Source organism: Peromyscus eremicus, chromosome 4 (genome assembly GCF_949786415.1).
Source record: "Peromyscus eremicus chromosome 4, PerEre_H2_v1, whole genome shotgun sequence".
Classification (NCBI taxonomy): Eukaryota; Metazoa; Chordata; class Mammalia; order Rodentia; family Cricetidae; genus Peromyscus; species Peromyscus eremicus.
Window position 1 is genome coordinate 65,144,091 of NC_081419.1, and position 12,477 is coordinate 65,156,567.

General features: G+C 37.7%; 1 protein-coding gene across 1 annotated transcript; it reads right to left on the reverse strand.

Annotated features, from left to right (window-relative positions):
• Positions 1 to 9,379: 9,379 nt before the first annotated feature.
• On the reverse strand, positions 9,380 to 12,215 carry LOC131908320 (olfactory receptor 4C15-like). Its single transcript, XM_059259373.1, has 2 exons — positions 12,083 to 12,215; positions 9,380 to 10,357 (listed from the first exon to the last, which is right to left on the reverse strand). Exon 2 carries the CDS (start codon positions 10,313 to 10,315, stop codon positions 9,380 to 9,382), a length of 936 nt encoding a protein of 311 aa, XP_059115356.1. The 5' UTR covers positions 10,316 to 10,357; positions 12,083 to 12,215.
• Between the last annotated feature and the right edge of the window lie 262 nt (positions 12,216 to 12,477).

The following is a 12,477-nucleotide window of genomic DNA, read 5'->3' on the forward strand; positions in this document are numbered from 1 at the left end:
GAGTTTGAAATCTTCTGTACACTACCCTTGTGAATGCTGATAGGCAGTTATTTCTTAGAAAAGTAATTCCTGGTTATCCTTTACTTCATATTTAATATCTACTAATGAGTGAGTACATACCATATTTGTCTTTCTGGGTCTGGGTTACCTCATTCAGGATGGTTTTTTTCTAGTTCCATCCATTTGCCTGAAAATTTCAGGATATCATTGTTTTTTACCATTGAATAATACTCCATTGTGCAAATGTACCGTATTTTCTTTATCCATTCTTAGGTTGAGGAGTATCTAGGTTGTTTCTGGGTTCTGGCTATTATGAATAATGCTGCTATGAACATGGTTGAGCAAATGTCCTTGTTGTATGACTGAGCATTCTTTGGGTATATGCCCGAGTGGTATAGCTGGATACTGAAAAGATTGATTCTCCATTTTCTGAGAAACCACTGTAGTGATTTCTAAAGTGGCTGTACAAGTTTGTACTCCACAACCCCAGAGAAGCTAGATAACAAAAGGACCCTAAGAGGGACATGCATGGATCTCCTTAGGAAGGTGGAAGAGATAAGATCTGGGCAAACTGGGAGTATGTGCATGGGGCAGGGAGGGATGGGGATGAGAACATGAGGGAAGGGGACGGTCAAGTTGGGGGAGGGAGAGAGAAGGAGAGCAAAGTAAGAGATACCTTGACAGAGAGAGCCATTATGAGGTTAGGGAGAAACCTGGTGCTTGGGAAATTCCCAGGAAACCACAAGTATGACCCCAGCTAAAACTCCTAACAACAGTGGTGCCTGAACTGGCCTTCTCCTGTAATCAGTTTGATGACTACCCTAATTATCATCATAGAACATTCACCCAGTAACTGATGGAAGCAGATGCAGAGATCCACAGCCAAACACTGGGCCAAGCTCCTGGAGTCCAGTTGAAGACAGGGAAGAGGGATTATATGAGCAAGGGACATCAAGATCATGATGGGGAAACCCACAGAGACAAGTGACCTGGGCAAGTGGGAGCTCACAGACTCTGGACTGACAGCTGGGGAACATGCATGGGCCCAAACTAGGTCCTCTGATTGTGGGTGACAGTTGTGTGGCTTCGGCAGTTTGTGGGGCCCCTAGGAGTAGGAACAGAATTTACCCCTACTGCACAAACTGGCTTTTTGTGGCCCATTCCCTATGGAGGGATACCTTGATTCTGAAGAATGGATAGGGAATGGGGGATGGAAGAGGTGAAGGGATGAGAAAGAGGAGGGGAAGGATGGAGAACTGTGGTTGGTATGTAAAATGGAAATAAAAAACTTTTAAATAAAAAAACCTGTAATAGAGAATATCTGAATGAAAAAAAAAAGTGATCCCTTCAGCTACATTCTCAGTTCATGTCCTCTCCTATCAGATAGATTCACATTTCATAAGGCAGGTCATTTGATGGGTGGGATTTTGCCCTCAGGACTTGTTTTGTATTATCTTAGTGCAGAGTGGAGTTTTTCTTTGGAAGAGAGACTTTTTTTTTTTTCTACACACACCTTATCAACTAAATTTAACTTGCTCAAATTCTTCCCACCCTCCTGGCAATCTGGATATTTTTAAATAATCTTTCTGCCTATAGTTTGCTTTTTAAAAAATACTTAGGAAATGAACAGATACAGTAAAAAAGTAACCATAGCGAAAACGCAATGTTCCCCTGTACTGAAATTTCCTCTGCTGAATAAACTAAACTATCATCTTAAATTTCAAATTCACTCAAGTTCTTGGGACACAGGCACTATGAAGTCAGATTCTTGAAAATGTGTCACACAAATGGACACCAATACAGTTTCTGACTGAGTTTTTATATGACTATAGAAGCCAGTCTATCATGATCCACATTTCTTTCTACATTCTGTTGTCTAAGCTAACACAAGAATGTGCCATTAAACACTGCCTCCAACATGGTAAGGCTTTTCTAGGAAAATATACCAAACTCTTCCATATTGAAGCTGCAATTCCATTAGAAAGGTCCAAGCCCACATTGTTTATTTTTATGAGAACAATAGCCCCACTTCTTGTATCAATTTTATCTGTTCCTTGTTTCATTGCTGCAACAGAATTCTTGAAAACAGCATTTCTTAATTAGGGAAGGGTTTATTTTAGCACAGCCTCATCAATGAAATAAATGAAGAGAAGTGCTCACTGGCTTTTCTTGAGCCTGATCTCATCAATAAAATTCCTCACATGAGTTTCTGGAAACTTGTCTCCTAAGTGATCCAGATCCTATTAAATTAACAATAAAGACTAGCTGTCATTCTAAATAAACATTTATTTGCCTTGCCTCCTTGCTTTATCTAAAACATTAAGCACTGTATTGAATTGAAGTGTAAAGAGTGGACGACATGCCGGGCGCACGCCTTTAATCCCAGCACTCGGTCGGCAGAGGCAGGCGGATCTCTGTGAGTTCGAGGCCAGCCTGGGCTATCAAGTGAGTCCCAGGAAAGGCGCAAAGCTACACAGAGAAACCCTGTATCGAAAAATCGAAAAAAAACAAAACAAACAAACAAAAAAAAAAGAGTGGACAACATTATCTTGTTCTTGATTTTAACCTGGATGCTTAAAGTTTTCACTTCTTTAAGAAGCTTCATTTAGAGAATTCATAACTCTTTTTGCCACTTTTTAGAAATGGCTCACTCTCACACAGATTTGCCTGGAACTTACAGTAACTTTGCCAGACCAGCCTGTTGGGTTGTCAGATTGAAATTAAGATGATTTATTGCTATTTCTAATAATAATTTAAATAGTAAAAATGCAGACTCTAGACACTGAAGGAAAATTTTACCTTTCATCTTATCTGTTAGATGATATGAATGCATGTTTACTGTTGAAGAACAGTCTATATAAGTAATGTGTGTATGTGAATATAAGTAAACATGCAGAAGCCAGAGGTCAATGTTGTGATGTCCACTTTTCTTCCTCTACAGATTTTTGAGCCAGATTCTGTCACTGAACCTGGAGCTCATTAATGAGGCTAGACTGACTGGCCACTGAATTCTCCCACTCTCATGCCTTCACCTCCCCAATACTTAAATTACTTGTGTTATAGGCATTGACCATCACTTCTGGCTTCTTAGTGAGTTCTAGATCTTTTTGTAACAACTATTTTATAACTGAACCATCATCTCATCTATCAAGTTTTATTTTGTTTTGCATATTTACTGAGGTTGTTTTGTGCTTTGACTTTTTTTATAAGTTGCATGTTTACTAAAGTCAGAGAATGAAGTGGATATGAAAATAATAATAATATATTAAAGAATAGCCAAAAAGGGAGAAATTGTCAGAGGCTCTGAGAGAATAAAATATAAAAAGTGAAGATGAGTGAAGATCCCACCCACAGTAGGGATAAGAATTCAGAGATAGTTGGGGAGGATTAATATACATATTGAAATTTTCAAAGAATATTTTTATACATGAAAAAGAAAATGACAAAACAATTTTGAGCAAATCAATATTTTAATCTGATGAATGTTTTAAGTATTTTCTAAATCACTTCATTCCTTCTGTTGTTTCTATTCAAGTGTAAGTATGACTTTGTACTATTTGCTAATTTTATACACACATATGTGTTTGATCACATCCATCCCTTCTAATTTCTCCTTTATCACCCCTATGACATATTTCTCCTACCTTCATGTGCTCTGTTTATCAACACATTGAGCACAGTTAGTACTGTATATGTGTACATGTGTGTATGACAATCTTCTGGGGCATGCTTAGTCTTACAGAGGCCATATACCTAAAGGTAACTAGCTCTCTCTTCTTCGCACAGTATCCATCTGTTGCCAATGGTTCCTCAGTTGAGAATGGAACTTCATGATGTCCTCCTTCATCCAGATGGGAGACTGAGTGGCTTACTCCTCTCAGAAGTTATGCATGTAATCACAGCCTCTTTGGTTTCATGTGTACAACAGCTCTGTTTTGTCTTGTAAATACTCTCACCACAGAAATTCAGTATGTGTTAACTCTTTTTAAAATCATTTTATGTATGTGTATGTTTTAAGAATCTCCTACAGTACTATGTTTCTTCAAAAGTCTGTAGCATTAGTTCTCTCTCTCCATATTCCTTCCTGCTGTTGTTTGCTTTTTTGTGTGTTTCATTATTCATTTGTTTAATGCTTTATATTATGTATTTCTTACAATGTATTTGACGTGGTTATCTTCCTCTGCTGATTGAAGTATTGATTGCAGCATTATAGGCTTAGCAATCATCATTTTTCATCTGTTTTAATCATGGGCAGTTTTTATTTCTTCTTCAATTTTAATGGACTGTTTTGCTGGGTAGGGTGCTCCAGTTTGACAGTTGTGATCTTTTATAATTTGGAACAAATCCTTCAGACCCTTCTAGCTTTATAGGATTTGTTCAATAGTCTAGTGTTATTTTGATAAGCCTGTTTTTATAAACAATATGAATTTTATCTCTTGCAGCTTTTAATACCCTTTCGCCAGTGCTGGTCCTATTTGGTGTTCTGTATGCCTGTGTGGGCATCTATTTATCTACATTTGAGAAATTTTCTTCTATGATTTTATTGAAAATATTCTCCATGCCTTCACTATTATCTTCTTCTATGCCATAATTTGAAGTTTAGGCCTTTTCATCATTTCCAAAAACTCTGAAATATTCTGCCTGTATTTTTATTTATTTCTTTTTAAAATATTTTTATTTTATAATTAATTTAATTTTACATATCAGCCACAGATTCCCCATCCTCCCTCCTTCCACCCCCAGCCTCCTCCCCCATCGACCCCCAATTCCCACCTCCTCCAAGGCAAGGTCTACCCTGGGGAGTCAGCTCAGCCTGGCAGATTCAGTTGAGGCAGGTCCAGCCCCCTCTTCCCTGCACCAAGGCTGAGCAAAGTGTCTCAGCATAGGCGCTAGGTTCCAAAAAGGCAGCTAATGCACCAAGGACATGTCCTGGTCCCACTGCCTGGGGGCCTCCTAAGCAGATCAAGCTCATCACTTATACAGAGAGCCTGGTCCAGTTCCATGGGGGCTCCTCAGCTATTGGTTCACAGTTCATGTGTTTCCACTAGTTTGGCTATTTGTTCCTGTGCTTTTTCCAATCATGCTCTCAATATCTCTTGTTCATATAATCCCTCCTCTCTCTCATCAATTGGACTCCTGGAGCTCCAGCTGGGGCTTGGCGATGGCTCTCTGCATCTACTTCCATCAGTCACTAGATGAGAGTTCTATCATGACAGTTAGGGTGTTTGGCCATCTGATCACCGTAGTAGGTCAGCCCAGGCACTATCTCGACCATTGCAGTAGTCTATAGTGGATTTCTGGTGCCCTCTCTAGCACTCTGCTTCTTCCTATTCCCAACAGTCCAATTAAAAATTGGGCTATAGAGCTACACAAAGAATTCTCAACAGAAGAATCTCAAATGGCTGAAATACATTTAAGGAATTGCTCAACATCCTTAATCATCAGGGAAATGTAGATCAAAATGACTCTGAGATATCATCTTACACCCATCAGATGGCTAAAATCAAAAACACTGAAGACAGCTTATGTTAGAAAGGACATGGAGCAAGGGGAACAGTCCTATACTTTTGGTGGGAATGCAAACTTGTGGAAATCAATATAGCACTTTCTTCGAAAATTAGGAATCAATCTCCCTCAAGACCCAGCTATACCACTCTTGGGCATATACCCAAGGAATGCTCAATCATACCACAAGGACACTTGCTCAACCATGTTCATAGCAGCATTATTTGTAATAGCCAGAACCTGGAAACAACCTAGATGCCCTTCAACTAAAGAATGGATAAATAAAATGTGGTACATATATCCAAATGGAGTACTACTCAGCAGAGAAAAACAATGACATCATGAGGTTTTCAGGCAAATGGATGGAAATTTGTTCCTGTGCTTTTTCCAATCAGAAAAGCACAGAACACAGAAAATATCCTGAGTAAGCTAGCCCAGACTCAGAAAGACAAACATGGTATGTACTCACTCATAAGTGGATACTAGATGTAAAGCAAAGGATATCCAGACTGCCACTCACAACTCCAAGGAGGCTACTAGTAAAAAGGACCCTAAGAAAGACACAGGGATCGCCCAGTGACAGAGAAATGGATGAGAACTGCATGAGCAAACTGGGGGTGAGGGGGGATAATTGGAGAGCAAGGGTCGGGGGAAAGAGAGCTTAGGGGAGCAGGAGGTCCCAGCTGGATCAGGAACAGAGTGGGAGAACAAGGAAAGAGATAACATGATATTTATTTCTTATTAACATTTATTGTGTGATCCAATTGAGTGATTTCAAGTCTTCTAATCTGTCTTCCAGCTCTCAATCTGTTTTTTACCTGATTAATTCTGTTAGTGAAGCTCTACACTCATGCTTTTAGTTGGCATTTGAGTTCTTCACTTCCACCATATATTTAACTTTTATTCAGAAATTCTACCTATTGCATTATATTTTCATATCTTAGTCTTCTGCATTTCACCCAACTCTTTTTTTATTGTTCTTTTGGAGTATATTAATATTGTTTTTGAGCTGTTTGAATATAGTTAAAATGATTCTTTTGAATTGTTTGCGTGATGTTCCAGATCATTATCTTTTGGTTAATTACTATGGGCTTCATAACTTTAGATAAGTAGAGATATGTTGTCTTGCAGTTTTGTGCTACTGTTGTTACTGCTCTGGAGTTGAACTTCTGAAGGTTTTCTTTTGGGAACTGACACTGCTGGCTTCAGCTCTGTCCCTAATCCTCTTTTAAAAACCGTCTGCTATCTGTGTGAACAGACACTATCCAAGAGAGAACACACCCTTTGCAGGTATTCTGTTCCGTTACCTTCTGGAATGTCTCTCCAAATCTGGTTCCTCTATCTTGAATAAACTATGGTTAATAGGTCACTGGGTACAAAAGTTCTTGGAAAGCAGAGGGTATATTCTGAATGCTTATATGTTTTGGAGGGGCAGGATCTACTTGAGGACCTTAGGAAGTGAGATCCTAGAGAAACATGTGTCTTATGTGTTCCTGAAAGAGCACACCTAGTTTGAGGCTTGGAGACGAGGAATTCTGGAGGAGGAGTTGTCTGGAGGAGGAGCAGTCTAGCAGCACTTGGATATATCAAAGCTGAGGATGCCTATGGGTTAAGTAGAGTTATGTTTGCACAACTTATTAGAGAAGCAAAACCTCAAGGGAAATGGGTTGCATATGGAGAGACAAGGACAAAGCCTACCTGATGGGCAGGGAAAGAACACCCCCAGAAAACTGGACCAATGGGACAGTATGAGCATACTTAGTTTGTGGTATGTGAAATGAAAATCTTGAGGGAGCATAGTGGGCCTCTTCATTTTTTAAAATAAAAAGTAAGTTAATATTGCCTCCAAAAGATATGTATACACAGTGTAATTTTCAGCTTTACATTGATGGTGTTTCTAAAAACTTATTTTACTATTGTTCTTTTAAAAATTTTGTGCAATAAGTTTAGAACATATCTATTATCTTAACCTCTACTCTTCCCAGTTTCATACTCCATTCCCTTTACACACACACACACACACACACACACACACGTGTGTGTGTGTGTGTGTGTGTGTGTGTGTGTGTGTGTGTTTATATGCATCTACCACACTGTATTCAGAAGGCACTGTTCCCTTGCAGTCATCTAGTACCTCTGGCTTTTACAGTCTTTCTGACCCTTCTTCCAAAATGATCCCTGAGCCTTTGGATGGAGGACTGTGGTACATGTTCCCTGTAGAACTGAAATTTTTTCAGTTTCTTATTCTCTGCACTTATCTAGGTGTGGGTCTATGTGTTGATCACCATCTACTGTGAATAAAAGCTACTCTGTTAAAGTTGAGTGGTGCCTTAGCCTATGGGTATAACATTAAGTCACTGGGAGTCATTTTAATATTATGTCAATTTAACATAATAAAATTTTTAGGTTCTTTCCTAGGTCCTCTGACCTGTTTAACCGTAAGTTATTTGCCTTATAACTTAGTACAGATATTTGTATTTTATCTATCAATAAGTTCAAACTGTAACTCAGAATGTGCATTAAATACTAATGGACCTACTTTTAAAAACAAACTCAAATGACACAGGAACAGCTGCATTTAAGTTACTGTTTATGGCCCTTTCTCTGTATTTCTAGTTTCTGAGACCTCTCAATAATACCTAGAAACCCATTTTTACTTTATTTTTCTCATTTTTTTTCCATATTTAAAATACCTATTTATTTTTCAACATTTTAACAAATAATATGAATAACAAACATTTTAATATTAAAATTTCTTTCAAAATTTCATTAGACTTGTAAGAGCATAAAATGTAAATGTCTTTAATTTTTATACAGCAATAATAGACAATCAATTAAAAGAAAGTGTGAACACAAAAACCAATTTTTTACTCCTAAATTAATGCATTCTCTATATAATAATGCAATCTCTTTCAATATGAGTAAATTCTAAATTGCATATCTATATAAATGTTGATTTCTTTATTCTTTTTTAAATTTTTTTGACAAATTTCTTACATGGGTACTCTATTTATGTCATTTCTATCCATCAAACTCTTCCCCTCCTCTCCATCTCAAATTTATGACCATTTCTTATGTCTTCATCAGTTATTTATCCTAATGAGTCTATTAAGTATTGTTCATACATAAATGTGTTAAAGCTGACCACTTGGGTTTGGATAACATACTAAAGGGTTTGTTTCCGGATAAAATTGTTTTTTGCACTCTCAACAGATGATGTGACCTTGTAAAGTTTACCCCATCCACACTGATATGATATGTCACTGGTGTTGTCATTATTCGAGTTTGTTTTAAGCAACTCTATTTCTGATATTACATGGGTGCAACGTAACAGTCATGCTAAGAAGACAAAATCTAGCATCAAGTGTCCTTGTCCTCTGATTCTTATAACCTTTATGTGTTCTCTTTTTTATATTGTTTCTAGATATATTTTAGCTTAGATTGTGTGCTTATGTGTACATGTTCTCTCTCTCTCCTCTCTCTCTCTCTCTCTCTCTCTCTCTCTCTCTCTCTCTCTCTCTCTCTGTGTGTGTGTGTGTGTGTGTGTGTATGCACTTGATGAAGTTGGAGGATGCACTAGCAGTGCATGAAGATCATGAAAAGGGAGTTGAGTATCTTTATCTACTTTACTCTGTCTTATTTCCTTGGACAAGGTCAGGGAATGAACCTGGAACTTTCTGGGTTTCTGATAGATTTGCCTTCCAAGGTTCAACTACATCTTATGTGTTTCAGTAATACCAGCAATGGGTTAAAAGGGCACTGCCATACTTGGCTATAGACATCACAATGGGGATACAAACAAAGTTCTATGGTTACACAGTGCAGGCTCTGTTTCTCCAACAGAATCATCTCTTCAGCTAATATATTAACTATTTTAGTGAGCATCAGGAACCACTATAAAACTTCGCCACATTTTTCTGATAGCGTTTTTCATTTCCTTATTCCTGAAAGTATAAACCATAGGATTGAGCAATGGTGTCAAGACATCAGCAAATATAAATACATTTTTCTCCAAAGAGAATGGGGATGTAGGTCGTGCATATATTAATATGCATGGAACAAAGAACAAAACCACAACAGTAATATGGGATCCACAGGTGGAGAGAGCTTTACGTCGCCCTTCAGAACTGTGACCTCTCAGAGAGAACAAGATGACACCATAGGATACAAGCAAAAAGGAGAATATAATGATGCAGATAGACCCACTGTTGGCAAACACCAAAATGACAAAAATGCGTGTGTCCGTGCAGGCAAGCTTCAACAATGGGAACAAGTCGCATATGAAATGATCAATAAAATTGGGTCCACAGAAGGGCAATTGCAAAGTGAAGGCAATTTGTATAATAGAATGTAAGAAGCCACCTGCCCAGGCAACCCCCACCAGAGTGCCACAGACCCTCCTGTTCATAATGGAAGAGTAGTGCAAGGGCTTGCAAATGGCCACATAGCGGTCATAGGCCATGGCTGCCAGGATGATCACCTCCACCGCACTGAAGAAGTGAACAGCAAACACTTGTGTCATGCAGCATTCAAAGGAGATGGTCTTTCTCTTATAGAATAAATCTACAATCATCTTGGGTGTGACAATAGAAGAGACACATGCATCCAATAAGGAGAGGAACGACAAGAAGAAGTACATGGGGGAGCCCAGCAATGCAGGGCTCCACACAATGGTCACCACAATTGTCATGTTGCCCCCGATAGTTGTAAGATAGAGCAACAAAAATACAACAAATAGTATTTTCTCAACATTTGGGTTCTGTGAAAGTCCCAGGAGTATGAAGTCAGTGACAAAGCTCTGGTTTTGCATGATTCTCAAGAGGAAGATAAAGTAAAGTTTGTTCACATCAACCTGAAATAATGAAAAGAGATTGTTTCATTTAATTTGCAGTATCAGCATCAACAAATTGGTCCATTCTTTTGCAGAATCATCTTCACTAACTTTTATTACCCTTTAAAACAGAGTATTGGGATATTTTGTAGTACATTTCTGGATATATGGTAAAATGGAAAAAAAACAAATTATTGGATACTTTAGATAATTATATATTATAGCAGAAACCTTCCATATATGGTAGAAAATAGGAATAGTTTATCTTTGAAGGTTCAAATTTAATAATTCTCAAAGGACTTTTTGAAATGAAGTATTGGGCAATATTTGAAATCATATACCTGGTATGTAGTATTCTATAATTTATTAATTGGGTCTACTATCTGCACTGAATGAGGGAGTGCCATAGAACCTACAGGTAATCACTGGATGAGAACCTTATCTACCAACAGAAGAAGAAATGAAGGCACCTTGGGGCATTCCAGAATATCCTGACTACATTTTGAACTGTTTCAAACTATGAGGTGGGAATAGAAATCAAAGTGAACTAATCTAATCTTCATTTTTTTAAAAAAGCTACGTGGGCCAGTGTTTAGTATTACACATGATACAACTATTAAATAGTTAAAATTTTACTTACATCTCATCAGATAATTATTAATTATCTTCAGAATAATTATGTTGTCATGACAACTAAATGAAACTAATGCAATAAAAGTAACTGCTCAGGACACAGGCCTTTGTCAACAATATGTGGCATGGGTTATTGTTGCTATTTTTATGAAAAATTATAACTAAAATGGAAAGTTTAAACAACAAAAGATACTAAGTGTTTTGTTTTTGTTTTTTTAAGAGACTGGCTCTTTCCTTTTCAGACATCAACAGGGTGAAGAGTGAGATTGTTTTTCTCCATGAGAACTTCAGTTGGTCTTTTTGTGGTCTCCGTCTCTCTTTAAAATGTAAAGAATCTTCTTCCTTTGTGTGTTAAGGTGTCTTGAAAATGGCAGCAGAGTAAAGGATAAACCAACCACCAACACTTGAAAATTACTGAAAACCATATAGCAGAAGTGATGAAAAATAGTTGAATATAATTTAGACTCCCAAGACTTGTTTATTTGCCCATTATTTATAAAATTGAAACTTGTGTAGGGGTTGGAGAGGATGGGTCAACATTTCAGAGTACTTGCTGTTATTCCAGAAAATCTGTGTCATTTCCCAGTGTACTTACATCCAAATAAATAAGTTCTAAAATTTCAACCTTGTCTATTAAGTAAATACTATTATATAAGAAATATGGCTAAAGATTATATGAATTTACTATAAAACATGTTTATTAGCAACTTGCATGCTCATCCACAAAGATTATGAAGACTAAAGCGGGGTGAACAAAGAACTTCAAGGAATATAAAGTCCCAAAGCATATTATACCTGCAGTGAAACTCCAGAAGGTTTAAAGGTGGGAGGGCTGTGTGGGAAAGGAGATAGGAGGAGTTGGAGGAAGGAAAGAGGAAAAAAAATGATACAAGTTTATTATAACAAAAATTTAAAAGACTCAAGTAAACCTCCATATATATATATATATATGGAGGAGAGAGAGAGAGAGAGAGAGAGAGAGAGAGAGAGAGAGAGAGAGAGAGAGAGAGAGAGAGAATACAAGGGGAGGGTATAAAAAACATACTTTAAATTCATTAGACTTGTGCTTAGATCCAAACCAACCCTCTTTTACTATGTCCTGAATTAGGTTACCTGATGTTCCCGAAATTCCAGAAAGCTCAGCTTTCACTTCTGTAAATTCTCCTTATAGGAAAGAGATCAACAGGACTTAGAGGGCAGCACTTTTGTTTCAGGTAGCCTTCCTGAAGAGAGCATCATGTGGAGTAGGAGCTTGAAAGGAAAACAAGCCCTATGTCTTAGTTAGAGTTTTTATTGCTGTGAAGAGACACTATGATCATGGCAACGCTTAAACGCTTATAAGGAAAGACATTTAATTGGGATGGCTCGATTACAGTTTCAGAGATTCAGTCCATTATTATCATGGCAAGGAGCAGGGCAGCATGCAGGCGGATGTGGTGCTGGAGCTAAGAGTGCTACATCTTGCAGGCAACAAGATGTCAACTTGTATCCTGAGCATAGGAAACCTC